Source organism: Schistocerca nitens, chromosome 1 (assembly GCF_023898315.1).
Source record: "Schistocerca nitens isolate TAMUIC-IGC-003100 chromosome 1, iqSchNite1.1, whole genome shotgun sequence".
NCBI classification, from domain to species: Eukaryota; Metazoa; Arthropoda; class Insecta; order Orthoptera; family Acrididae; genus Schistocerca; species Schistocerca nitens.
Genome location: NC_064614.1, coordinates 123,525,344 through 123,553,206, shown reverse-complemented (window position 1 = coordinate 123,553,206; position 27,863 = coordinate 123,525,344). Strand labels below are relative to the sequence as shown.

Here is a 27,863-nt window from a genome sequence, read left to right as displayed (position 1 = left end):
CTGTTAGAGTATTGCTCCATAAGAATTTGGGGGCATGCTTATTTTATATTCCAGTGTGCCTGTGATTTGAGCTTGTTTTCATTGCAATCTATTTGTGCTGCAGACCATTTGTTAAGTCTGCTCGTTTCCTGGCGTCGGTGCGGTTATGGATGCTTGTCAGGACCGCGCATTGTGAGGCCGTCGAACTATATATAAATATATACCGCCTGCCTGTGAGCCAGTGCACAAGCCGTGGGGAGTGAACGCTCGTATTGCCCGCCGGCGGTAGCGTTATTGCTTCCAAATACTGCTGTGGGCCTTAAAGCTCTTCTCTAAAGTTAAGTGAGGCCACTTTGTTAATATTAGCGTTTCTGTAAGTTATTTCACGGGTTATTACTAGCCATTCTTGTTCAACATTTATGTTAATCATTTGTGTATCTTTAATGAATGTGCAACTTGTTATTTTTCCTGTGTGCCAGTTTTGCGACCTTGATTGGCCCACTTCGCATTTTTAGTATAAGCATGTTTCACTGTGGACCTTTACGTGGGCAGTTGAGTTTTATTAAGCTTTAAGATCTTTGTTTTTTTTTTAATGAAGTTGTGGTATTATGTGGCTGTGTAACTTTGGGTTGGAAGTGTATAGTGTTACTAGTCTTTTGAGATATGATGAAACAAGAACGATTGTTTGTGATTGATTATTCACCGTGTCTACTATCTGTTTTTGGTTGCGGATGTAAAACATGATTCTTATTCGTGTTTAGGTAACTGAAAATTTGTGTATTGCATCAGTAAGAAGGCAAATGTCCGAATTGAAGTTCGTAATAAAGTCTGTTTTGAGTCAAATTAAAATTATGAAACAATTACATGCTTGTCCATCACAGACACCAATTGTCAGCATAGTTGTGTCTTTCACTGTAATTTTGCCATAGATACCAAAGTCCTGAGCTATGTTACCACTGCCAGCAAGACAGAAGAAACAGCCTTTTCCAGTACAGAAACTGACTAATCAAAAATAATATGAGCTAACCTGAAATGGTGACACCAACTGGCGCCAACACACTGTGACCACACTTCACAGTGTGGGCTCTTGTGTTTCACTGACATTGATCTGAAACGTCTTGGCCCATCAGTAGTTCAGCGTTAGTTACAAGCCCCAGCTACAAACGACTGCATCAGAGCTGTGAACCCCAGGGTTCCGTCCTCAGTGTCACACTTTTCCAAACAGCTATCAATCGAATGTAGTGTTTTGTGGAGCTGACAGTTGCTCCTGCACTCTATATAGATAACTTGAATTTGTTACAGTTCTCAGTCAGAGGGGGAGGGAGTGGAGTGGGTTGGAATGGCGGCAAAGGATGTGTGAAATCTTATGGGACTTAACTGCTAAGGTCATCAGTCCCTAAGCTTACACGCCCATGTGATCCACAGATAGAGCTGTCTCAGTTAATTCAGCAAACACGGGACTATAAATTTGCAGTGTGGATGCGCCATAGAACTTTGAACTCCCGACTGTAGAATAATCTGTTTTCGGAAGTGTAACGCTGTAATGCATATTTATTTTTGTTGCATTTGAGCCAACATCGTTAGTCCCTCCTACCAGTAAGCACGCGCTTGTCCTTAACATCTCTCTATACTCGCCAGAGAAAATGATCGCCACGCTGCGCCATGTCAGATTAGTCCCGAGTTCCTCATCAGATATGAGGAGGTCCCTGTGGAAAACAATACCCTGTCTCATATTAAAGGATTGGTGACGAGTAACGCTCTCCGAGATGCCTCCTGAGTGCTCACAAGCACAAATGGCAGCTGACTGCCTGGCAGCAGAGATTTCAGTCAGTAGGGAACGGTGTGGAGACAAGGTCAAAGCCTCCATAACCAACGTCTACGCTAATTGAGGGACTCAAATTCCAGAGGAAAATTCGTGTACTTATACCGGAGAGGGAAAACCACTTTCGCACAGAAAACTAAGGACAGACATAACCATGTGAGGGTCGTCTGCTAACACCCGAGACAACGAAGGTGGGAGGGCAAATTTAGTGTGAAAGGTCAAAAGGGAGGGTCGTCCAGCAAAGTGTGGATCACCGTGAAGGGAGCCCCACGACTGTCAAAAGTGGGGGGGGGGGGGAGGAGGACACCTCATAGCGGAGTAAAAAACCGTGGGTCAACCTAGTATGGCCAATATGAAGACGCTAGAGGATGTTAAATTCCCGCCAGGAGTGGCAGGGGGAAGAATGCCACGTGGTTAGAGTCTCCTTGATGGCGCGAAGTTCATTAGAAGGCCACTCATTGAGGCCATACCTAACAAAACTCGGGTAAGTGAAGACCGTTTAATGAAGCACAGAGCCCAATAAATTGACATCAATTTCGCTGTTAACATCCCACACTTTGCAAGCAAGAGATGGTGTTCCATTCCACCAGAAGACATGATGCCACATCCCTTATGATCAGTGGATTTAGAGCCATCACTGGAACAATGGCATCCTGAAACTCTCATAAGAGCGTCCATAACAAGCAACAGAATCCAGGGCCAAGGAACTAACCAACAGGGTGAGATTGGTCGGAAGAGAATGTATGGAAGAGGAAAAGGAGGGAAGATGGAAGTCACAGTGGAGAGACGCGACTTGGAGCCCAACTAATAAGCCCATCAGAGGGTGGGAAACGGCTCAAAGCCACGAAATGAATAAAACTAGAGAGGGTGAGCAGGGAAGAGCAGATAATCATGGCAAAGGAGACCAGGGTCTTGGACTGCCTCATGAAAAAGGAAGGATTGGGATGGGTCATAGTCCAGCTACAGATGTGCACCACTCTCGACTATAGAGGGGAGAGAATTGAAAATTGTGCGAGTGTGTCCGTGTGGAATTATACTGAATGGCATCCTGAAACTGTCTTACCACAGATGCCACTGAGAAGGATCTATCCCAAATACAGGAATCATCCACATACAAAGCAGGGCTGGCCAACGGTTTGGTAGCGGCCACAAGTACATTAATATAAGTGAGGAGCTCTGCCGTTTTCCTGGGTCTGCGGAGAGCTGAGATCAGTGCCAATCCTGTCTGAAAGATCAGTGGGACAGGAACTGCGAATAAAAATCGGGAGGGGGGCCCTGGAGACCCCACTCATGCAAGCTGTGTCATAGGCTTCATGAAGATCGAAGAAAGCTGTGACAAGATAACCTGCCAAACATATTTCCAATCGAAGCAGATGATCGATCGCAAATCGTCCCTCCAAAAAGCCACAGTAGTAATGAGGTAAAGGTCCCAAGATTCAGGGACCCAATTGAGCTGATGAGCCAAGATCCTTTCAAATAACTTACAGAGATGAATGGTCAGGCTTAAGGGCTGGAACCACGATACTCACTCTCCATTGAGGGGGGAAAATGCCTTAGGGCCAAATATGGTTGAACACCTGGAAGAGCTATTGTCATTGTGGAGGATTGCAATGTTGAAGCAATTTGTTGTGGATGGGATCAGGGCCAGCAACTGAATCGTGGGGAGGAGATAGCGCAAGAAGATGCACCTACTCAGTGAAAGGTTCATTGTAGGAATCCTCCTAACAAGGGGAAAAATATAAGAAAGAGACTTCAGCCCACTTTCTACTCCGCTGAATCCGTCGCAATAAGGGTCGTGAGGTGTTTTCCGCGAGAACTGATGGAAGACTGCTGCTGACTACCTTTGAGTATGTGGGGTGTAGCCCACACCTGTGACAAAGGGACAGAAGAATCTAGGGAGGAGAGAAGCATTCCGAACACTCATTCATTCTGTTTGGTTAAGTAATGGGCTTTGTTGTGAAGACGTTTAAGGGTAATATGATAGACGGAGCATGGACGTCACGTAAGATGTTGCATGATGCGTCGACGATCAGATAGCGGTGGGAATGGCTGTGCTCCACCATGGTACTGGACAACAATGAATGGGGCCTGTCAAGCGGGGAACAGTAACGCCGCGAGCGCGGGTTTCTTATTGGATGGATCATAGACGACTTTCTCAACACATTCCGACAAAGAAAGTGGCAGAACGTCCTGGAGGTATATAGAGACCAATCAGAAGGATACTCTGGTCATCAGGATGTGGGAAGTGTACGAGAGAATCAACGAGAAGTGGTCACAATCACAGAGGTCATTGTGTGACGACCATTGTAAAGGAGGGAAGAAGAGCGAAAGGTCAATGGCGGAGAAGGTTCAATACATGGGACGAAAATTAGGAGGGCTACTTTTAAGAAAGCACAGGTCGTGGTCCACAAGAAACTGGCCAATGAGGCGCCCCAACTAGATGAAAAAGCGCTTCCCCACAAATGATGTGCATTAAAATCGCCAAGGAGAAGGAAGGAGGAGGAAGCTGGTGAAAGAGGGCAGTTAGGGCCCCAGATGAAGGTGGCCTGTCAAGAGAGCTAGAGAATGCAAACTGACTGAAGTCCCCAGACACCAACTGCTTCCAACGGGGTACGAAATGTGATCCATGTACTAACAATATCCGTACAGACTAACGTACAGACGCCACTGGAAGCCATCAAAGGGCCGACTCAATTCCGACAAATCATGTAAGCCACGAAGGGTCAGTGAGTGAGCATTAGCAAATGAGATTCCTGGAGAATGACCCAAGTTGCAGAGTAAAAGGTAATAAGTGGAGATGAGTATCCATTACAGTTACATTGAATTGCCGCAGAGTGGGGATGAATGTGCTCGAGCCAAACTCACTGCTGGGTTACCGTCTATGAGGATTGGGTGACATACCTAAATAAAAGGTTAGACTCATATTGCAGGGTGGGAGACAACACCTCCAGGGGCACCAGGGGAGTCTTGTGTGGGGACTACTTCTTCTTCTTCTTCATAGGTTGAGGAAGACAGAGCACAAAGGGAGAGGTGGCTTCTGCAAGATCCGGAACTAAAGAAAACAAGTGGCTGTGTGTGTCCTGTGGCTGAGACATGGAAGCAGGCCTCCAGAATGTGACACGCCAGGGGGAGGTGTACATGGAAGCAGCTCAATCACCGGCAGGTGCTGGGGAGGGGGAGCAGCACACAGGGGGGAGGGCATAGGAACCACAGGGGAGGGGGAAAGGAGGGGGGTGGAGGACTGGGGCTAGGAAGAGGGAGTGGAGAAGGATGTAACAGAGGCAAGAGTCATCAACACAGGAAGTCTGTCAAATTTTAGTGAACCTCAGCTTAAGACAAGACAGGGTCTTTTACTCTTATCTTCTTTCTTTTAAGCAAGAAAACCTGGTGAACATCGAGAGTGATTATGACAATTAACGCACATGGGTGGCAGAACACAGGGGCTTCCCTCACTGAGTGGGAGTCCAGTCACAACATAGCGTGTCTGCCGTACATTGGAAAGGCATATGCCTGAAACACAAGCACCAAAAGCGCCTCATGGGTGGTGGGAAATACGGCTTCACATCACGCCATAACACAACATTGACCTCCTCTGGGAGATTATCTGTGTGCCAGAATAAAGGCGCCAGTATCGGTGCAGTCGTCCTTACGACCTTTCTTTACATGCCGAACAAAATGAAAGTCCTGTCTGTACTCATCAGTTTGAAGAATGATGTCCCTATGAAACATTACTCCCTGGATGATATTCTAAGACTGGTGAGGTGTCATGGACCCTGGGACGTCGCAAAGACGATCAATTGTATGAAGTGCACCAGGTTGGACAGCAGAGGATGTTTTGATCAACAGCGTTCCCTGTTGACCGCATCTTACCGAGAGATTCCATTTCACAAAACTTGTCCCCGACATTTTTAACAAAAAAACTAAATTTGGCACTGAATGTGTCATAATCCGTCCTAACGCAGACCTGGCAGCAAGGAAAGTGTTTCACTCCAATTCAGTGATCCTTGTCCTCTCAGGGGAGTAGCCAAGGAAGGGAAGCCTGCAGGGTCATAAGAAGCAGCATTCGATGGTCCGTGACCATTTGAGGAGATGGCCGTAGAAGAAATGCCAGGTTTGGGGAGCTTGATATGTTTCATACCCAAAGCATCCACCCTGATACCACTCCTATAAGAGGCCCTCCCCCTGGGCGCCACCCACCCACAGCAAGGGCCATCTGGCCACAATGACAAGCAACCACTCCCAAGCATACATGAGGCGGCAAAAGCTCAGGTATTTGAAGTGTGATCCCTGTGTTATCAGGAGGCTCAGCCCCACCACATGGAATGACTACACAGGCTGGGGGGCAGAGGAACAGGGTAGAGGAATCCACACCATAGACGATAGCGAGGGAGTTTTCCACCAAATGGCTCACCTTATGAACAGAAAATTTAGAATTTTAGGTCAAACCCCAAGGGGGACCAGAAGCGCCAGAAAGCAAGAGTGAAAGAGAAAAGGCAAGGGGAACAAAAACGCAATGAATACAGGAAACCAGGTGGATAGCCAGATCAACGTAAGATAGAACACAGAGAGGAGGGGGAGGGGAAGGAGAAGGGTTGGGTTGTTTGGGGGAGGAGACCAGAGATCAAGGTCATCGGTCTCATCCGATTAGGGAAAGACAGGGAAAGAAGGTGGCTGTGCCCTTTGAAAGGAACCATCCTGGCATTTGCGTTGAGCGACTAACGGAAATCATGGAAAACCTAAATCAGGATGGCCAGACGCGGGATTGAACCGTCGTCCTCCAGAATGCGAGTCCAGTGTGCTAACCACTGCGGCACCTCGCTCGGTCAGGTAAGGAGGCAGGGGGGGGGGGGGGGGCAGTGCGGAAGGAGGCGGGGGGGGGGGCAGTGCGGAAGGAGGCGGGGGGGGGGGGCAGTGCGGAAGGAGGCGGGGGGGGGGGGGCAGTGCGGAAGGAGGCGGGGGGGGGGGGCAGTGCGGAAGGAGGCGGGGGGGGGGGCAGTGCGGAAGGAGGCGGGGGGGGGGCAGTGCGGAAGGAGGCGAGGGGGGGGCAGTGCGGAAGGAGGCGAGGGGGGGCAGTGCGGAAGGAGGCGAGGGGGGGGCAGTGCGGAAGGAGGCGAGGGGGGGGCAGTGCGGAAGGAGGCGAGGGGGGGGCAGTGCGGAAGGAGGCGAGGGGGGGCAGTGCGGAAGGAGGCGAGGGGGGGCAGTGCGGAAGGAGGCGAGGGGGGGCAGTGCGGAAGGAGGCGAGGGGGGGCAGTGCGGAAGGAGGCGAGGGGGGGCAGTGCGGAAGGAGGCGAGGGGGGGGCAGTGCGGAAGGAGGCGAGGGGGGGGCAGTGCGGAAGGAGGCGAGGGGGGGGCAGTGCGGAAGGAGGCGAGGGGGGGGCAGTGCGGAAGGAGGCGAGGGGGGGGCAGTGCGGAAGGAGGCGAGGGGGGGGCAGTGCGGAAGGAGGCGAGGGGGGGGCAGTGCGGAAGGAGGCGAGGGGGGGGCAGTGCGGAAGGAGGCGAGGGGGGGGCAGTGCGGAAGGAGGCGAGGGGGGGGCAGTGCGGAAGGAGGCGAGGGGGGGGCAGTGCGGAAGGAGGCGAGGGGGGGGCAGTGCGGAAGGAGGCGAGGGGGGGGCAGTGCGGAAGGAGGCGAGGGGGGGGCAGTGCGGAAGGAGGCGAGGGGGGGGCAGTGCGGAAGGAGGCGAGGGGGGGGCAGTGCGGAAGGAGGCGAGGGGGGGGCAGTGCGGAAGGAGGCGAGGGGGGGGCAGTGCGGAAGGAGGCGAGGGGGGGGCAGTGCGGAAGGAGGCGAGGGGGGGGCAGTGCGGAAGGAGGCGAGGGGGGGGCAGTGCGGAAGGAGGCGAGGGGGGGGCAGTGCGGAAGGAGGCGAGGGGGGGGCAGTGCGGAAGGAGGCGAGGGGGGGCAGTGCGGAAGGAGGCGAGGGGGGGCAGTGCGGAAGGAGGCGAGGGGGGGCAGTGCGGAAGGAGGCGAGGGGGGGCAGTGCGGAAGGAGGCGAGGGGGGGCAGTGCGGAAGGAGGCGAGGGGGGGCAGTGCGGAAGGAGGCGAGGGGGGGCAGTGCGGAAGGAGGCGAGGGGGGGCAGTGCGGAAGGAGGCGAGGGGGGGCAGTGCGGAAGGAGGCGAGGGGGGGCAGTGCGGAAGGAGGCGAGGGGGGGCAGTGCGGAAGGAGGCGAGGGGGGGCAGTGCGGAAGGAGGCGAGGGGGGGCAGTGCGGAAGGAGGCGAGGGGGGGCAGTGCGGAAGGAGGCGAGGGGGGGCAGTGCGGAAGGAGGCGAGGGGGGGCAGTGCGGAAGGAGGCGAGGGGGGGCAGTGCGGAAGGAGGCGAGGGGGGGCAGTGCGGAAGGAGGCGAGGGGGGGCAGTGCGGAAGGAGGCGAGGGGGGGCAGTGCGGAAGGAGGCGAGGGGGGGCAGTGCGGAAGGAGGCGAGGGGGGGCAGTGCGGAAGGAGGCGAGGGGGGGCAGTGCGGAAGGAGGCGAGGGGGGGCAGTGCGGAAGGAGGCGAGGGGGGGCAGTGCGGAAGGAGGCGAGGGGGGGCAGTGCGGAAGGAGGCGAGGGGGGGCAGTGCGGAAGGAGGCGAGGGGGGGCAGTGCGGAAGGAGGCGAGGGGGGGCAGTGCGGAAGGAGGCGAGGGGGGGCAGTGCGGAAGGAGGCGAGGGGGGGCAGTGCGGAAGGAGGCGAGGGGGGGCAGTGCGGAAGGAGGCGAGGGGGGGCAGTGCGGAAGGAGGCGAGGGGGGGCAGTGCGGAAGGAGGCGAGGGGGGGCAGTGCGGAAGGAGGCGAGGGGGGGCAGTGCGGAAGGAGGCGAGGGGGGGCAGTGCGGAAGGAGGCGAGGGGGGGCAGTGCGGAAGGAGGCGAGGGGGGGCAGTGCGGAAGGAGGCGAGGGGGGGCAGTGCGGAAGGAGGCGAGGGGGGGCAGTGCGGAAGGAGGCGAGGGGGGGCAGTGCGGAAGGAGGCGAGGGGGGGCAGTGCGGAAGGAGGCGAGGGGGGGCAGTGCGGAAGGAGGCGAGGGGGGGCAGTGCGGAAGGAGGCGAGGGGGGGCAGTGCGGAAGGAGGCGAGGGGGGGCAGTGCGGAAGGAGGCGAGGGGGGGCAGTGCGGAAGGAGGCGAGGGGGGGCAGTGCGGAAGGAGGCGAGGGGGGGCAGTGCGGAAGGAGGCGAGGGGGGGCAGTGCGGAAGGAGGCGAGGGGGGGCAGTGCGGAAGGAGGCGAGGGGGGGCAGTGCGGAAGGAGGCGAGGGGGGGCAGTGCGGAAGGAGGCGAGGGGGGGCAGTGCGGAAGGAGGCGAGGGGGGGCAGTGCGGAAGGAGGCGAGGGGGGGCAGTGCGGAAGGAGGCGAGGGGGGGCAGTGCGGAAGGAGGCGAGGGGGGGCAGTGCGGAAGGAGGCGAGGGGGGGCAGTGCGGAAGGAGGCGAGGGGGGGCAGTGCGGAAGGAGGCGAGGGGGGGCAGTGCGGAAGGAGGCGAGGGGGGGCAGTGCGGAAGGAGGCGAGGGGGGGCAGTGCGGAAGGAGGCGAGGGGGGGCAGTGCGGAAGGAGGCGAGGGGGGGCAGTGCGGAAGGAGGCGAGGGGGGGCAGTGCGGAAGGAGGCGAGGGGGGGCAGTGCGGAAGGAGGCGAGGGGGGGCAGTGCGGAAGGAGGCGAGGGGGCAGTGCGGAAGGAGGCGAGGGGGCAGTGCGGAAGGAGGCGAGGGGGCAGTGCGGAAGGAGGCGAGGGGGCAGTGCGGAAGGAGGCGAGGGGGCAGTGCGGAAGGAGGCGAGGGGGCAGTGCGGAAGGAGGCGAGGGGGCAGTGCGGAAGGAGGCGAGGGGGCAGTGCGGAAGGAGGCGAGGGGGCAGTGCGGAAGGAGGCGAGGGGGCAGTGCGGAAGGAGGCGAGGGGGCAGTGCGGAAGGAGGCGAGGGGGCAGTGCGGAAGGAGGCGAGGGGGCAGTGCGGAAGGAGGCGAGGGGGCAGTGCGGAAGGAGGCGAGGGGGCAGTGCGGAAGGAGGCGAGGGGGCAGTGCGGAAGGAGGCGAGGGGGCAGTGCGGAAGGAGGCGAGGGGGCAGTGCGGAAGGAGGCGAGGGGGCAGTGCGGAAGGAGGCGAGGGGGCAGTGCGGAAGGAGGGGGCAGTGCGGAAGGAGGGGGCAGTGCGGAAGGAGGGGGCAGTGCGGAAGGAGGGGGCAGTGCGGAAGGAGGGGGCAGTGCGGAAGGAGGGGGCAGTGCGGAAGGAGGGGGCAGTGCGGAAGGAGGGGGCAGTGCGGAAGGAGGGGGCAGTGCGGAAGGAGGGGGCAGTGCGGAAGGAGGGGGCAGTGCGGAAGGAGGGGGCAGTGGGGGGATGGGCACAGGGAAGAAAGAATGTGCTGCAATAGTTCGGGCCTCGTGCGTACCACACATGTACCCCCAAAAGTGCTGTGGCCACCTGGGGGCACACTTTTAGTTAGCACACCTCCCACTTGCAAAAAAAATAATTTAAGTTTCTTCTGTTTCGTTCGCGTAATTTCTTGTAGCAAGCGAAGCTTTTTTTAGGACAAATTTGTTTTCAGATTGTCCTTTTTCTTGCGAGATTTTTGTGGCAAACAATGGATAGTACTGTCACGATTCTTTTGCTAGTATTGTCCAATGAACATATTATACGTATGAACTGAGTCTCTTCTCAGGAGCTGTTCCATATCTTGTGAAATGTTGAAGGTAAACTCTAAAAACAGTAATATTTGTTACTTTTCTGTATTAATATTTTATCTGAACTTGTGTTTATAAATACCCATTAGCGCCTTTCAGAACAATCTGAATGGATGAATTTCTGTAAGGCAAGCCGAAGTGGCCAGGAAAGCAAACGGCAGGAAAGGTAATTCTATTACAACCAAGATTCCGCTATCAACATTAGTAGCCCGAGTCGTAGAATAGCTATACCAACGAAAAATTTATGGAGTATTTATCTGTGACTAGGCTGTATTTAATACTACGACTTGCCAAACTTTGTGTAAATATGAAGATGACTGTTGCCCTCCATAATGCTTATCTCTAGTATGACCTGCAGAATCTGTAAGCGGTCTATCAGTGACCAGGACTCAGTGATGAAGTTTTCATTTTAATCCACGTGGTTCATTTAGTCGGGTGATCAGGAGGTTGTGGTATGCAGCTTTTAGTACACCATTTTGGCCTGACATCAGGATTGGAATCTGCCGTACCTCAGCCTCGTGTCGATATTTCACCTCGACCCTATACTGGGGGTGCTGAAACTAAGAGACTACTGTTTTACTGTTTTTACTCTTATTTACTCTTCAGCCACAAACACCTTCACCTCAACCTGACTGGATTGCATTCTTATTCTTTCATGACACTGCCTCTGTTATATTTATGACCTCAGTTTATTTTGGCTGCTGTAATATCAACCTTACTGGAATTAAAATTAAATTTGGACAGCAGAAGATGAACCAGGTATCATTATCTAATCCATTTCACTCATTTCATTTATATGTTTTGAAACTTAGGACCCTCTACAAGGGCCAACAGCAAGGAGTTAGACACCTTGCTGTAGAATTTTCTTAATGGAAAATGCGTCATTGGATATGTTCCCTAAATTATCCTATCGTTTGATTATTCATACCTCGAGTACATGTACAAAGCAGGCACTTTAGTTAAAGGGGAAGACCTGGGATTTAATGACCTATCGAACACTAAGGAAAACAGTTTTGTCTACTGCCCATCCATTACAACGTGATTCCACTCAATTTAGTACTCACCTGTGCCACCAGTGACTAAGAAGACGTCTGTAGATCTACTTTCTTTTACATGGCTATAAATTAAAATTATTTGATACATTAGAAGTAAAGTATGCATCTTGTACCATGGGACCACCAACCGGTAATTTGCCTGGAAAAGAGTTTTCACAAATTCCCATAAGTCAGTAACTCTTTTTCACATTTTCTTCGTGTTACTAGTTGTATACAGGCATGTGAACAGGACTTACCTTTCTATATCCTTGTATAAGATACCAACACGTTACAAAATACATGGCACAGAGTATCGAAACTTGTAAGGCGATGAGCATTCCTGTAACAGTTTACTGGCTGTTATACGACCATAAGTTTCAGGGGACATAGAAAAATCAGGCAATACTAAGCTACCAAGTTTAAACTAAAGGTGTGAGTACAAATATGAAATGAAGTAAGAATGCTGCATGGAGATAGAGGAAGGTACAGTTTTGTGGCAAGGCAGCCAGTGATGATAAAAACGTGTTCATTGTATCTTAGCATATCTACCACAGGAAGAAGATTGAGCACAACTGTCCGAAGAGGAAATAAAAGCAAAGGTAGCGACTGCAGAAGAATTTCCAGCAGGTGCGGCAGTGGATCTAAGCTACAAACACATTTCATGGAAGCTAGTAACAATTAAACGAACACATTACGAAATGAAAATCAAGCCACACACACCGCATTTCATGTATCCATATCAAAAAAGTGAACCTTTGTAACCTCTCCACACGAAATTTTGTTAAATGAAAATGGAAATGAAGCCAAGCGTAAACTCCCCGCAAAAATGATAAATGGAAATTGACCATAAACCACACAATAATATTAATTAAATAATGAACCATGAACGAAATGTAACCTCCTAACAGACATAATAATAATATCTGGTAAATTTTATAATGACAGCAGCGCTGACCTTCGGCCCTGTATTCTGAATAACAAAAGCAAAAATTCTTACCTCAATAAAAACTGCAACTATTTCTGCTATTATTTATCGACACAGCTTCGTGCAATGCTGGCGTATATTTTTTTTTGATTCTTGGAAGCAATGATAACGCATTGGAAAAATTCTTTAAATTGAAATGAATGCTTTTTCTTCAAAAGAGTTACTTTATATTATAAAAATTATTATTGGGGCATTTTTTAACAAATTAGATTACAATTAACATACATTATTAAATATGCGCAATGCTGCTTCTTTACCTTCTACAACAATACTCATCGTCCAGAATACTGACCAGAGTCGCGACCAGAGCACACAGCCGACGCATGCCGACTCCCGCAGACTACTACTGTTCACTCGCTACTAAAGCCGACCGACTACTACTGTATCCGACTGACTACTACTGTCGACTCGCGCAGACTCGCGACTAGCAACAAATAACAATAACTACTCTCTGGTCAGAGATTCTGTCATGCCTCGCCCATCGCCGGCGAAGCATACACCTTACATAGCAGCGATGGTGAGTCAATTGGACTTGCCATGAGCAATAAATTTTTCTTAATTAATTAACTTTACAATCACAGAATATTTACAGATATATAAGTGCAGAACATGAAATAAAATATAGTGCACACGCACTGAGTACAGACATATCAAGCAATGGCAAAATGTATACACAATGAGTACAAAACATTAACAAATGGCAAAAATGCACACGCACTGTAAAACTCTAGCATTTTTTTTACAACAAATAAACATATCAAGGAGTGAAAAAGTGCACATGCACTATAGAAGCCTTTAGTGTTTTCAGGACAACTGATCTTATTAACAAATGAAAGGAAGTGCACACGCACAGTATATGTCTTTATTATTTTACAAGAATTAGGAAAGGATTGCGTCATGGTTGTAGCACTTTAGGTTGCACGCAGCTGCACTGAAAGTCCATATCTTTCTACAGAAGCACAACACCAAGTGAGAATCTGAAGCTCTTTTCTTTTAAGTATTAATCAGTGTAGCCAAGACACTGAAATGTCGTAATAATATTCCATGCTATCATTTTGTTAGTACACTAGGTACACCAAACAGTGGGACCATAATAACGTCTCCATCGCTCAAGGTGGTTGACAGCATGTCGTGTCAACACCATGTTCTTGTAAAGTAGACCAATGTAGAATTAGTGCAAAAACCAAATATAGTGCTCCATGATCATGAGGATAGACAGGACAAATGAATATTGCAGTAATTTCTGGTAATTAGGTCAGAAGGTGAAGGACATTAAGTCACAGTCTTCATTGAGAATTACACTAGTGTAACAACTGATTTGAGTAATTGGTGGCACTCATCGCCCAGTTACTGAACATTTCTGTACCATGTATGTAGTATTACAGAATAATGTTCATAAAATTATCTGAATATAGTAATTATTGGCACTCATTGCCCAGTTACAAACCATCAGAAGTCATCATTCAAAACAGAAGCTAATGAATGGCATAGTATCCGGTTCAAAGCGTGTACCTGTGCTCTCATTTTTAAATTCCTTTGATTTTCTTACGGATAAAAATTGCTCGTAATAAACGTTATCGTCTCTGAATGTGTGAATATGTTCACGATTGCATATGAATCTGTTTGTCTGTGTTTTTTCAGATTTTAAGTCGCGTAGTCTCTGTAAATTGCCTAAGTTACACTGGCTGTGTGAATGTGACAAATGTTCGGAATGTGGCGTCTGCTGTGACGTGTTAGTGACAAACATCTTTCATCTCTGTTACCTCTTGCTGTAAAGTTGACAATTTTCTACCTAATGTATTATTAGACGAATCTATCTCACTGATCGTCTGCTGTAAATTTTGGAATTCAGGTGTTTGATTAAACGAAATCGGTGAAGTATCGTCTGATTTGCTGTCATTATTACTTTCAATAACGTCAATACGACTGGCCAATTCATCATATTTTTCAGTCAGTATTTTCACCTGATCATCGTTTTTAATGTCACAAGCATTAATTTGTTTTTGTATTCTACGTGTGGTTTCGTTCAATTTTTTAACGTCTGCTTTGATGACATCGGGATCCTGAATTAGTTCTAATTGTTCAAGTCTGTCGGTCACTGTCTGAAAGTCTACTGTGTGTGTGTGTGTGTGTGTGTGTGTGTGTGTGTGTGTGTGTGTGTGTGTGTGTGTGTGTGTGTGTGTTTTTTTGATTTAAGATCGGAAATTTCATCGCGCAGTTCGGTGTTCAACTGTTTGATGGTATTAATTTCGTCTGATACATTAGCAATTTTGTTGTCTACGTACGTTTTTGCTTTCGTAAACAATTTACGTTTATCTTCCTGTCTCTGTGCGGTGATTGTTTCCATGACTTGTCGTTTTACTTTATTTTGTTCCTGTATGAATTTACGGTAACGCGTGTCATTGTTTTGTAGGTGGTGATTAAAGCGTTCGTCAATTTGACTGTTCTGTTGGTCGAATTTCGCATCTATTTTTGCATCCAGTGTGTGTGAAAGTTCTGCTGACAATTTAAACTCGTCGCGTAACTGTGTTGTATTTTCAGAGCATTGTTTACCGACTGCACTAATTTCGTCTCTAAGTGATCCTGTTGCAGCTGCTTGCGTATTCCTTAATTCTTGAGCAACAGATCTAATTTCTTCACTACTTTTCCTAGCACAAGCCTCAATTTCCTCACGTAATTGTTCTTTAGTATCCTGACGTTGCTTGGCAACGGCTGTAATCTGTTCACTAAGCTGTCTGGAATTGTCTAGTTTTTCATTAATTTGTTTGACATTTTCACTAAGTTGTTGTTTGAAATTTTCACTAAGTTGTTGTTTGAAATTTTCACTAAGTTGTTGTTTGAAATTTTCACTAAGTTGTTGTTTGAAATTTTCACTAAGTTGTTGTTTGAAATTTTCACTAAGTTGTTGTTTGAAATTTTCACTAAGTTGTTGTTTGAAATTTTCACTAAGTTGTTGTTTGAAATTTTCACTAAGTTGTTGTTTGAAATTTTCACTAAGTTGTTGTTTGAAATTTTCACTAAGTTGTTGTTTGAAATTTTCACTAAGTTGTTGTTTGAAATTTTCACTAAGTTGTTGTTTGAAATTTTCACTAAGTTGTTGTTTGAAATTTTCACTAAGTTGTTGTTTGAAATTTTCACTAAGTTGTTGTTTGAAATTTTCACTAAGTTGTTGTTTGAAATTTTCACTAAGTTGTTGTTTGAAATTTTCACTAAGTTGTTGTTTGAAATTTTCACTAAGTTGTTGTTTGAAATTTTCACTAAGTTGTTGTTTGAAATTTTCACTAAGTTGTTGTTTGAAATTTTCACTAAGTTGTTGTTTGAAATTTTCACTAAGTTGTTGTTTGAAATTTTCACTAAGTTGTTGTTTGAAATTTTCACTAAGTTGTTGTTTGAAATTTTCACTAAGTTGTTGTTTGAAATTTTCACTAAGTTGTTGTTTGAAATTTTCACTAAGTTGTTGTTTGAAATTTTCACTAAGTTGTTGTTTGAAATTTTCACTAAGTTGTTGTTTGAAATTTTCACTAAGTTGTTGTTTGAAATTTTCACTAAGTTGTTGTTTGAAATTTTCACTAAGTTGTTGTTTGAAATTTTCACTAAGTTGTTGTTTGAAATTTTCACTAAGTTGTTGTTTGAAATTTTCACTAAGTTGTTGTTTGAAATTTTCACTAAGTTGTTGTTTGAAATTTTCACTAAGTTGTTGTTTGAAATTTTCACTAAGTTGTTGTTTGAAATTTTCACTAAGTTGTTGTTTGAAATTTTCACTAAGTTGTTGTTTGAAATTTTCACTAAGTTGTTGTTTGAAATTTTCACTAAGTTGTTGTTTGAAATTTTCACTAAGTTGTTGTTTGAAATTTTCACTAAGTTGTTGTTTGAAATTTTCACTAAGTTGTTGTTTGAAATTTTCACTAAGTTGTTGTTTGAAATTTTCACTAAGTTGTTGTTTGAAATTTTCACTAAGTTGTTGTTTGAAATTTTCACTAAGTTGTTGTTTGAAATTTTCACTAAGTTGTTGTTTGAAATTTTCACTAAGTTGTTGTTTGAAATTTTCACTAAGTTGTTGTTTGAAATTTTCACTAAGTTGTTGTTTGAAATTTTCACTAAGTTGTTGTTTGAAATTTTCACTAAGTTGTTGTTTGAAATTTTCACTAAGTTGTTGTTTGAAATTTTCACTAAGTTGTTGTTTGAAATTTTCACTAAGTTGTTGTTTGAAATTTTCACTAAGTTGTTGTTTGAAATTTTCACTAAGTTGTTGTTTGAAATTTTCACTAAGTTGTTGTTTGAAATTTTCACTAAGTTGTTGTTTGAAATTTTCACTAAGTTGTTGTTTGAAATTTTCACTAAGTTGTTGTTTGAAATTTTCACTAAGTTGTTGTTTGAAATTTTCACTAAGTTGTTGTTTGAAATTTTCACTAAGCTGTTGTTTGAAATTTTCACTAAGCTGTTGTTTGAAATTTTCACTAAGGTGTTGTTTGAAATTTTCACTAAGCTGTTGTTTGAAATTTTCACTAAGCTGTTGTTTGAAATTTTCACTAAGTTGTTGTTTGAAATTTTCACTAAGTTGTTGTTTGAAATTTTCACTAAGTTGTTGTTTGAAATTTTCACTAAGTTGTTGTTTGAAATTTTCACTAAGTTGTTGTTTGAAATTTTCACTAAGTTGTTGTTTGAAATTTTCACTAAGTTGTTGTTTGAAATTTTCACTAAGTTGTTGTTTGAAATTTTCACTAAGTTGTTGTTTGAAATTTTCACTAAGTTGTTGTTTGAAATTTTCACTAAGTTGTTGTTTGAAATTTTCACTAAGTTGTTGTTTGAAATTTTCACTAAGTTGTTGTTTGAAATTTTCATTCTTAAACTGTAGCAATACTGCCATAATTTGATCCAAGCCAATATTACCGGCTCTATTCTCTGTGCTGTTTGATGACGTATGTGCACTTGTCACGCTTTCTGTAACCATTTGGTTATTCTGTGATTCTTGAAAATGTTTGCCAATCGGATGTGCACTGTTGGTCAGTACACCGGAATTAAATAAATCTGTCGTACTCTGATTACACTGTTCATTTTCGTTAGAAAAATTTGTCTGTTCGTTACGTAAATTTTGCAAACCGGGTGTGTCAAGCTGGGCAGCGTTCATTGTAACAGAACGTGCCACGTCATCCATTGTTAAATTAACAGACGACACAATTGAATTTATTTGCTCATCACTAGGATCAAAATCAATATTAGTGGTCGGTACGCACTGATTGTAAATGGAGAATTATCATTACACTGCATGTCGCAAGTACTATCGTTCAAGTTATTTGAGTCGGCTATTACACTCATTGTACATCGCGATGTACTATTAACAGTTTTTCGCGGCATTTTTCACAAATCAAAAATTATTCACTAATGAAACAAACACAATGCAAAATGCAACAAACACAAATACAACAAAGAGCAACAAATTGCCGATGATCTGTGGAAGAAAGTGACAAATTAGTAAATGCGTTGCACCAGATGCAAACTACGTTTAAGTAATTAAGAGCAGATATATTACTACCTCTCAGAAGATTCCCAAAGAAATACGATCCTGGCTGGATGTCGCCGAGTGTAACCTCTCCACACGAAATTTTGTTAAATGAAAATGGAGCCAAGCGTAAACTCCCCGAAAAAATGATAAATGGAAATTGACCATAAACCACACAATAATATTAATTAAATAATGAACCATGAACGAAATGTAACCTCCTAACAGACATAATAATAATATCTGGTAAATTTTATAAGGACAGCAGCGCTGACCTTCGGCCCTGTATTCTGAATAACAAAAGCAAAAATTCTTACCTCAATAAAAACTGCAACTATTTCTGCTCTTATTTATCGACACAGCTTCGTGCAATGCTGGCGTATATTTTTTTTTATTCTTGGAAGCAATGATAATGCATTGGAAAAATTCTTTAAATTGAAATGAATGCTTTTTCTTCAAAAGAGTTACTTTATATTATAAAAATTATTATTGGGGCATTTTTTTAACAAATTAGATTACAATTAACATACATTATTAAATATGCGCAATGCTGCTTCTTTACCTTCTACAACAATACTCATCGTCCAGAATACTGACCAGAGTCGCGAGCAGAGCACACAGCCGACGCATGCCGACTCCCGCAGACTACTACCGTCCACTCGCTACTAAAGCCGACCGACTACTACTGTATCCGACTGGCTACTACTGCAGACAAACGCAGACTGACTTCTACTGCAGACTAGCGCAGACTAGCGCAGACTAGCGCAGACTAGCGCAGACTAGCGCAGACTAGCGCAGACTAGCGCAGACTAGCGCAGACTAGCGCAGACTAGCGCAGACTAGCGCAGACTAGCGCAGACTAGCGCAGACTAGCGCAGACTAGCGCAGACTAGCGCAGACTAGCGCAGACTAGCGCAGACTAGCGCAGACTAGCGCAGACTAGCGCAGACTAGCGCAGACTAGCGCAGACTAGCGCAGACTAGCGCAGACTAGCGCAGACTAGCGCAGACTAGCGCAGACTAGCGCAGACTAGCGCAGACTAGCGCAGACTAGCGCAGACTAGCGCAGACTAGCGCAGACTAGCGCAGACTAGCGCAGACTAGCGCAGACTCGCGACTAGCAACAACTAACAATAAACTACTCTCTGGTCAGAGATTCTGTCATGCCTCGCCCATCGCTGGCGAAGCATACACCTTACACCTTTTAAAAGGGAACTGAAAAATATGTGGGCTAAGGGGATCATAGAATGTGAGTGTAGCTAACAAGTCTGTTCACTGCAGACAAGGGACGAGACGTGCGAGTCATACCTAACGAATAACATATCTGAACAGAAATAAAGACCAGAAAACAATGAAATATTATTACAGAATTTTAATGGCGCTAAGGAATTTAAATGTTTGGACCTGACTTCAGTATATCATCAGGTGGTGTTCGATGCAGACAGTACAGCAATTCACAAATGAATGCAGTACGCTATCGGCATCAAAAGCGTCCCTTTGGGCTAAACGTGGCCACATCAGCATTTATTCCCTATAGGATAGAGTTCTCGGTTAAGGTCTATTGAAGTGCATCACCTGATATATACAGTAGATGACATTCTGATTGCAAGCAGTACACGGAATGAACTTTTGGCAACATTAAAGGAAGTTTTTCAGAAATTTGAAGCTGAAGATGCTAAACTGAACTTGCGAAAATCAGAGCTCAATAGGCAGGAATCTAAATGTTCAGGGCACTTAGTTACATCGGATGGGGTAAAAGAAGACGAGGAAATACTGAAAGCAGCATTTCACTTTGACACCTACCTGCAGGTAGCAACTTAGGAAGTTTCTATGGTCTGTGCCGCTTCTTTCAACGTTTTATAGATGAACAGATGCTTAATGATAAGTCTGCACAACATGCTTAAGAGAAACAGAGTGGGGTCGTGGACGGAAGATTGCGAGAAAGCATTACAACGGATCAGAACAGCCTTAGTCAGCGCGCCAATAGTGACGTAACCAGATCAACAAAAACTACTTCGCCTGCGATGCTTCCAATTATTCCAATTATGCTGTGGGAGTGCTTCTGTATCCCAATGGAAAGGGGAAGGAGGAGAACAATATGAAGATCACTTTCAGAAGCAGAAAGAAGCGCTGACTATATTATTTGGATTCTGCTCCTATGTAGCTGGGAGAAAACGTACAGAAGTTACTTGTCACAGGGCCTTGTCGTTCTCGTAATAAACTGCAACATGGGAGCCAGTAAGATGGACTTTAGCCATGTAAGAAATTCACTTCTAAGTACGTCACATGCTGGGAGAACAGAATTTAGTTCTCAGCACACACTCGCACTTACCATTTGGTTTAAAGGAACGAAGACCAGAACTACCGGCGCCAGAGAAGAGCACAATACTCTCGGCAGTTGTGGCTCATGGAAGGACAGTCCGTAAAATGCAGCAAAACATACGTTGTGAACTAAACGCCATAAATGTCTGTTGTTGAAAAGAAAATACGGGTGTACCGGAGAGGAGAAAATGCGCACGTATTCAGTGCATGAAGGTTCAAACGGCTCTAAGCACTATGGGACTTAACATCTGAGGTCATCTGTCCCCTAGACTTAGAACTACTTAAACCTAAGGACATCACACACATCCATATCCGTGGCAGGATTCGAATCTGCGACCGTAGCAGCAGCGCAGTTCCGAATTGAAGCTGTCAGATGTGGAAAATGAGGTCAGTTGATGGGTAGTTTTGGAGACGTGATCAGTAATGTGCTGCATGATTCTACAAGACACACATCAGCAGAAATTCTCTTTCATGAAAAGATCTGACAGTGTAATCACCGAGCGAGTGAGTTAGCGCACTGGTTATTAAACTAGACTCGCATTCGGTGGAAGACTGTTGGAACTCGAGTCCGGCCATCCTGATATACATCTTCTGTGGTTTCCCTAAACGGCTTTAGGTAAATGCTGCCATGGTTCCTCTGAAAGGTCACAGCCGCCTTCCTTCCTTCCCCAACCAACCTTTATCTGATGGGACCGATGACCTCGCTGTTTGGTCGCCTCCCCCAAACCAACCAACCAACAATGTAATCAGAGAAATTGTAGTGCAAATACCTAATCAGGAGAAACATGGTTGTAGAAGATCAGTAAGATGGAAGGTAGATCCGGTTGTAGATATATTAAAGGGAGACCTCCTCTTACTCTGGACACATGTTCAGTCGAAGAAGACTTAAGGAAAGTAAAAAATTTCACACTGTCTACAACAGGCCTCAAAAGATTTGTTGCACTGCGAAATATATCGTGGGCAAATACAAAATTTTCTTAAAGTTTTCTCCATCCAGCGCTATACCAAGTAAAAACTAGAAAGTGTGCTCTGCAGAAATGCAGAATGACCAACAGGCAGAGCGCCAATACCGTAAATAACATGGCACACCCCAGAAGCTACTGCTCCGCCTCGCTCCAGCGAGAAGACAGTCATCAATCCAGCAACATGGCCTCACTGAGGATGGACTATAACACTCTGACAGCACAGCATGATGCCACTAGAACGAGTTTAATTTTCCATAACATATCAGCCTACTGACATGACGGAAAAACATCAAGCTGAAGCACATAAAGACACTAAGGTGCGACACTAAGGTGCGACACTAAGGTGCGACACTAAGGTGCGACACTAAGGTGCGACACTAAGGTGCGACACTAAGGTGCGACACTAAGGTGCGACACTAAGGTGCGACACTAAGGTGCGACACTAAGGTGCGACACTAAGGTGCGACACTAAGGTGCGACACTAAGGTGCGACACTAAGGTGCGACACTAAGGTGCGACACTAAGGTGCGACACTAAGGTGCGACACTAAGGTGCGACACTAAGGTGCGACACTAAGGTGCGACACTAAGGTGCGACACTAAGGTGCGACACTAAGGTGCGACACTAAGGTGCGACACTAAGGTGCGACACTAAGGTGCGACACTAAGGTGCGACACTAAGGTGCGACACTAAGGTGCGACACTAAGGTGCGACACTAAGGTGCGACACTAAGGTGCGACACTAAGGTGCGACACTAAGGTGCGACACTAAGGTGCGACACTAAGGTGCGACACTAAGGTGCGACACTAAGGTGCGACACTAAGGTGCGACACTAAGGTGCGACACTAAGGTGCGACACTAAGGTGCGACACTAAGGTGCGACACTAAGGTGCGACACTAAGGTGCGACACTAAGGTGCGACACTAAGGTGCGACACTAAGGTGCGACACTAAGGTGCGACACTAAGGTGCGACACTAAGGTGCGACACTAAGGTGCGACACTAAGGTGCGACACTAAGGTGCGACACTAAGGTGCGACACTAAGGTGCGACACTAAGGTGCGACACTAAGGTGCGACACTAAGGTGCGACACTAAGGTGCGACACTAAGGTGCGACACTAAGGTGCGACACTAAGGTGCGACACTAAGGTGCGACACTAAGGTGCGACACTAAGGTGCGACACTAAGGTGCGACACTAAGGTGCGACACTAAGGTGCGACACTAAGGTGCGACACTAAGGTGCGACACTAAGGTGCGACACTAAGGTGCGACACTAAGGTGCGACACTAAGGTGCGACACTAAGGTGCGACACTAAGGTGCGACACTAAGGTGCGACACTAAGGTGCGACACTAAGGTGCGACACTAAGGTGCGACACTAAGGTGCGACACTAAGGTGCGACACTAAGGTGCGACACTAAGGTGCGACACTAAGGTGCGACACTAAGGTGTGACTGATGATCCCAGAAACTAGGACAAATTTGGTTATTCTCAGCAAGAGAGGACACATTGCCTCAGGCAGTCAGTCTCAGGCTTCCAACCGCATATTCCCTTCAGCTGCAGTGGGCCAGCTACGATGCAGCCCCTGTGACATGCTACCTACCATTCGACAGATCACTTCTACCTTTGAGTAGGCTGCCACCTGGTCTGCCAAACCTGGTTGCTGTGAGGTGCCCACATCACATCCACTGATGTGAAGTCCTGAGAATTTCCACCTCTGTAAAAAGCCGAACTAATGGTTTTTCGTGAACCGTCAACCTGTCGCTGTAACCTGACATCTGTGAGCAGACAGTGCAACCCACAGCCTACCTCTGGTGCAGAGTTGCTGTAGTTTACTCAACCATACTCCTTCGATAGCCCCAAAAGTGCGCTAGCAGCAAGCAGTCTACGCCACTGTACTAGCTATGCCTGCTGCCCACTTCCATGTACAGCACAAAAGTGTTACATGAGCAGCCAGAACAGACAATGGCCTTAAACTGCTTATGTGGGCGACTCAGTATGTTCAAAGGCTGCGAGCTGCATACACTGCCCTTCCCACAGCTGTAGAGGCACACTTAACTCTATGTTGCTAATGTTGTGCTTTTAGCACACCAATTGTAAACTGGTCTCCATCACCATATTCTAAGACTCGCCATCATGCAACCGAAATGATCTCTGCCGAGGCCCTCGCAGTTGTACAAATCGGTCACCGGAATACCTGTGAACTAGAAAATGTGCCAACTGGAAGAATTTTTGAAGTAACATGTAGATAACGGCCATATATACAATACAAAAAAAAGATGCTCCACGAAGGAATTATCTCAATGGAACGGAAACCTGTAGATGTGATGTACATGTGCAGACAAATGATTATAGTTTCAGAAAAATTGGATTCGTTCCAGTGACAGAGCTTCACAAATTGAGTAAGTCAACAACGTGTTGTTCCACCCCTGGGCCTTACACAAATAGTTATTCAGCTCGGTGTTGATTGTTATTGGATGTTCTCCTGATGGCTATCATGCCAAATTCTGCCAGATTGGTACGTCAGATCGTCAAACTCATGAGCTGGTTGGAGGGTCCTGCCCATAATGTTCAAAGGTTCTCAATTTGGAAGAGATTCGGCGATGTTGCTGGCGAAGATAGCGCCTGGGTGTGGAACATGTCAGATAAACACATTACAAAAATGTAATTAGAAAAACTTGAGTCTCATTAATTTTAATGATCCTCAGTCAATAAACAGTAAAATTATGTACATGAATTAAATTTAAACTTCTAATATTTACAGGTTTAATACTTACAGCTGCTTTCATTAAATCCATTATTCAGACATTTGCTAGTTTCTTGGCTATTACAACCAAGTATTGTGAAAAATTAAAGTAAATTATTCATTTCAGTGATCCTCAGTTAAGAACAGTCAGATTATGTGCAAGATTTAAAATTAAACTTCCACTGTTTACAGACTTAAGACTTACATCTGCTTTCCACACATCCATCATTCACACAGTAGGTAGTTACTTGGCTGTTACAACCAAGTATTGTCAAAAATTAAAGTATAATAAATTTTCATTAAAATGGGTTACTGTACTTGTTGAGAAACTCATGGATGGAATAGAAGGAGTTGGCCACCAAACATTCTTTTAAATTATGTTTAAATTGTGCCTTGTCTGAAACTAAACTCTTTATAGTTGCTGGCAACTTATTGAAAATATGCATTGCTGAATACTGGACTTCTTTCTAGGCAAGAGTAAGTGATTTTAAATCTTTATGTATATTGCTCTTATTCCTAGTATTGATGCTGTGTACTAAGCAGTTTGAAAAAGACATGTATTATTTACAACGAACTTCATTAAGGAATAAATATACTGAGAAGCTGTGGTTAATCTGCCCAGTTCTTTGAATAGGTTTCGACATGATGTTTTTGGATTTACACTACTCATTACTCTTATTATACGCTTCTGTACTCTAAAAATTTCTCTGCTTGTTGAGTTACCCCAAAATATGATACCATATGACATAATGGGGGGAAGATAAGCAAAATATGCCAGTTTTTTATATTTATATCTCGTATGTCTGACATTCGCATTGCAAACACATACTTGTTTACGCGCTTTAGCAGTTCGTTAGTATGTTGCTCTGAACTGAATTTATTATCAAGTTGTAATCCCAAGAATTTTACACTCTCAACTTCTATTTCCATGTCATCATATTTTATACACACACCAGAAGGAAATCTCTTTGAAGTTCTGAACTGCTTATAATGTGTCTTTTCAAAGTTTAATGACAGTGAATTGCCTATGAACCACTTATTAATGTCAGTAAAAATTTGATTAGTCGCTCTTTCCAAATTTATATTTGATTTACTATTAATTGCAATGTTCGTATCATCCGCAAATAAGACAAACTTGGCATCTGATAATTTAACAGATGACAGGTCATTGATATACACAAGAAACATTAGTGGACCTAGTATGGAACCTTGGGGGGGGGGGGGGGGGGGGGGGGAACAACACATGTAATTTCTTCCCAGTCAGATGTCTGATTGCCTACTGCTGAAGTGTTACGTAATGACACCCTTTGTTTTCTAGTAGTAAGATATGACTGAAACCACTTTGCAGCACTACCAGTGACGCCATAATATTTTAATTTACTTAAAAGAATGCTGTGATTCACACGGTCAAACGCCTTTGACAGGTCACAGAATAAGCCAGTTGCCTCTGATTTCTTGTCCAGTAAATTAAGGACATTTTCGCTTTAAGTGTAAATAGCTTTCTCAATATCAGAACCCTTAAGAAACCCAAACTGTGACTGACAGTATGTTATTTTCACTAAGGTGCTTAAGTAGACGCTTGAACATAACCTTTTCAAAGATTTTTGAAAGTGCAGAGATATAACTTCAGCATATTTATGCCAGTCCGGGAATGTTCCTGTGACAAGTAATTGCTTACACAAATAACTTAAGATATGACTAAACTCACATGAACACTATTAGCTTTGTTGATATGTTATTATAACTACTAGAATGCTTTGATTTCAAGGACTTTATGATGGATTCTATTTCTTTGGGTGAAGTAAGTGTCAATTCCATTTTACTGAGATTGCTTGTGTGCACTGGTCTCATATTTCATTGCATTATTTACTGAACCTGACAACCCCATGCTATCGGTAACAGGGAAAAAATACTTATTTAATGGTTTGCAACACAACATGCGCTTCTTACCAGGGTTTCATTTAGTTTTAGAGCTCTGTTCCTCCTCACTTCTGGTCCTACCTGTCTCTGACTTAACTATATCCCACACTGTATTTATTTTATTGCTGGATGTATTTATCTTCTCATAATGCAGGTGTTTAGATTTTTCAATATTTTACACTTGTCAAACTCAACCTTTGCCAGCGAGGTCGCCGGATCTCTCACCAACTGAGAATGTTTGGAGCAGGGTCCTCCAACCGGCTCGGGATTTTGACGATCTAACGGGCCAGTTGGACAGAATTGGACACTGTATCCTTCAGGAGGACATCCAAGAACCTTATCAATCAATGCCAAGGCGAATAACTGCTTGCATAAGCCCCAGAAGTGGAATAATACGTTGTTCTGAGCTGTTTCACTTTCATGAATCAATTTTTTCCTGAAATTATAATCATTTCTTTGCCTGTTCATTTATCTCACAACAATAGTTTTCCGTCCTATTCGAATAGTTCCTTCATGGTGCGTTGTTTGTGAGTTTTGTACAACGAAAGAAGAGTAACGAGAAATAAAGTGCACAACAACATTACGAGGAGGATAATGTAGGCCTGCAAGAGTACAGTGCTACCCGCAATATAAATGAACTGTCATTGGCGTTCCTTCCTGTTTGTGTTAATAATGTAGTTTTGTGGTAACAGTAATTTAGGCATTTTAGTGACCAGTGGAATTTTCTTTCTTTTCGCATCTTGCTATTTTGATGTGAGAACAGAAGTGAGAGTGTTAAACGCCACGCACATTAATTTTTTTGTTGCACTTGCAGACTTCGAGCCACTTTGATATTGGAATGACGTAATGCAGATCCTTTCACCTGGACAGATTCGTTACAAGTTGACAGTTGCGAGACACGGAGCTGAGGTTGCACTTCGGCACGTCAACTCATTCTGCCTCCACAAAGACAGCCGCGCAGAAGAGCTGCGCCGTCATTCTGTTTACTCTTTGCTCTAACTGCCAGAGGATCGCCGATCTTTAACCGCGCTACTGGCCACTGTGCAACAACAATCTACGCCCAGAGCGCTCGTCCGGCGTTCTCAGCAGCCGTAAAAACTTTGAAATCACCTGCTATAGCTACCTGTCAGTGAAGGCGCGCATTGCTTGAAGTTGTGTGTTCAGAAATAAATCATTACGCGTGTGCATATGAGCGTTCTGTTTCAGGAAAATGACCAACTTTTGTTCATTGTAAAGCTTGATGTTTTTCAAGTGCAAATACCATGTTTTCTGCCTGTCTTACATTAATTACACAAAACTGTTTTAGCTGTTTTTTGTCTTGATAATACATGTATACTTTAATTTCGGTGTCATGTTTGCCATTGAGGTATAAATATTTTCAATTTTGGTTCTTTGCTTGTAGATACGAGAAGAAACAAAATTGATCTGAAGTAGATAGTAAATATCCTTGTACATCGTTTTTATTCTAGCTTGTGCTATTGACACAACGAGAGTAAAGTAATCTGTCACTATAGCAGTGACACTGATGTACAGTTTTAAGATATTTCACCACACAGATGAACAGCAGGTATATATCTTTCAATTCTATGAACGTATCTATTTCCTTTGATTGGTGCAATGAACTAAACTACAGTTATGGTCAGTTATACCTATAATTGACAACTGTTTATTCTTTTTGCTTATGCTGATCAATGTTTGTATATGCAGCATATTTGAAAAATTAAAATTTCTGTATTTATAGGAACACAGTTGATAGAGGTTAAAAATCATACACCATTACAATCAAAGGATTTTTAGTGATTTTGAACTGGCTGAAAGTAGTCTATAACGTTTAGAGTTATTAAGACCATTTGGTGATGCTACTGTTTTTTTTATGTGCAGCCTGTGGAGATAACTGGAGATCTATTCGAAGATGAGACAACAGTATTAAAACGTGATCCTCCTCAAACAAAGGATAATTGTTAA

At 45.4% G+C, this 27,863-nt stretch overlaps 1 protein-coding gene across 1 annotated transcript; it reads left to right on the top strand.

The window, feature by feature from the left end:
- Positions 1 to 1,745: 1,745 nt before the first annotated feature.
- Positions 1,746 to 27,863, top strand: LOC126203045 (spidroin-1-like). Its single transcript, XM_049937634.1, has 3 exons — positions 1,746 to 1,805; positions 9,401 to 10,075; positions 27,780 to 27,863. The coding sequence occupies exons 1-3, from the start codon at positions 1,746 to 1,748 to the stop codon at positions 27,861 to 27,863; spliced, it is 819 nt and encodes a 272-aa protein (XP_049793591.1).

Excerpts from the sequence above, each read along its gene's own strand:
- LOC126203045 (XM_049937634.1), top strand. The coding sequence starts at position 1,746 with ATGCCTCCTGAGTGCTCACAAGCACAAATGGCAGCTGACTGCCTGGCA. Across the intron at positions 1,806-9,400 it reads GCCTGGCAGCAGAGATTTCA|TGCGGAAGGAGGCGAGGGGG; the intron begins GTCAGTAGGGAA and ends GAGGGGGGGCAG. Across the intron at positions 10,076-27,779 it reads CAGTGCGGAAGGAGGGGGCA|CCTGTGGAGATAACTGGAGA; the intron begins GTGGGGGGATGG and ends TTTTATGTGCAG.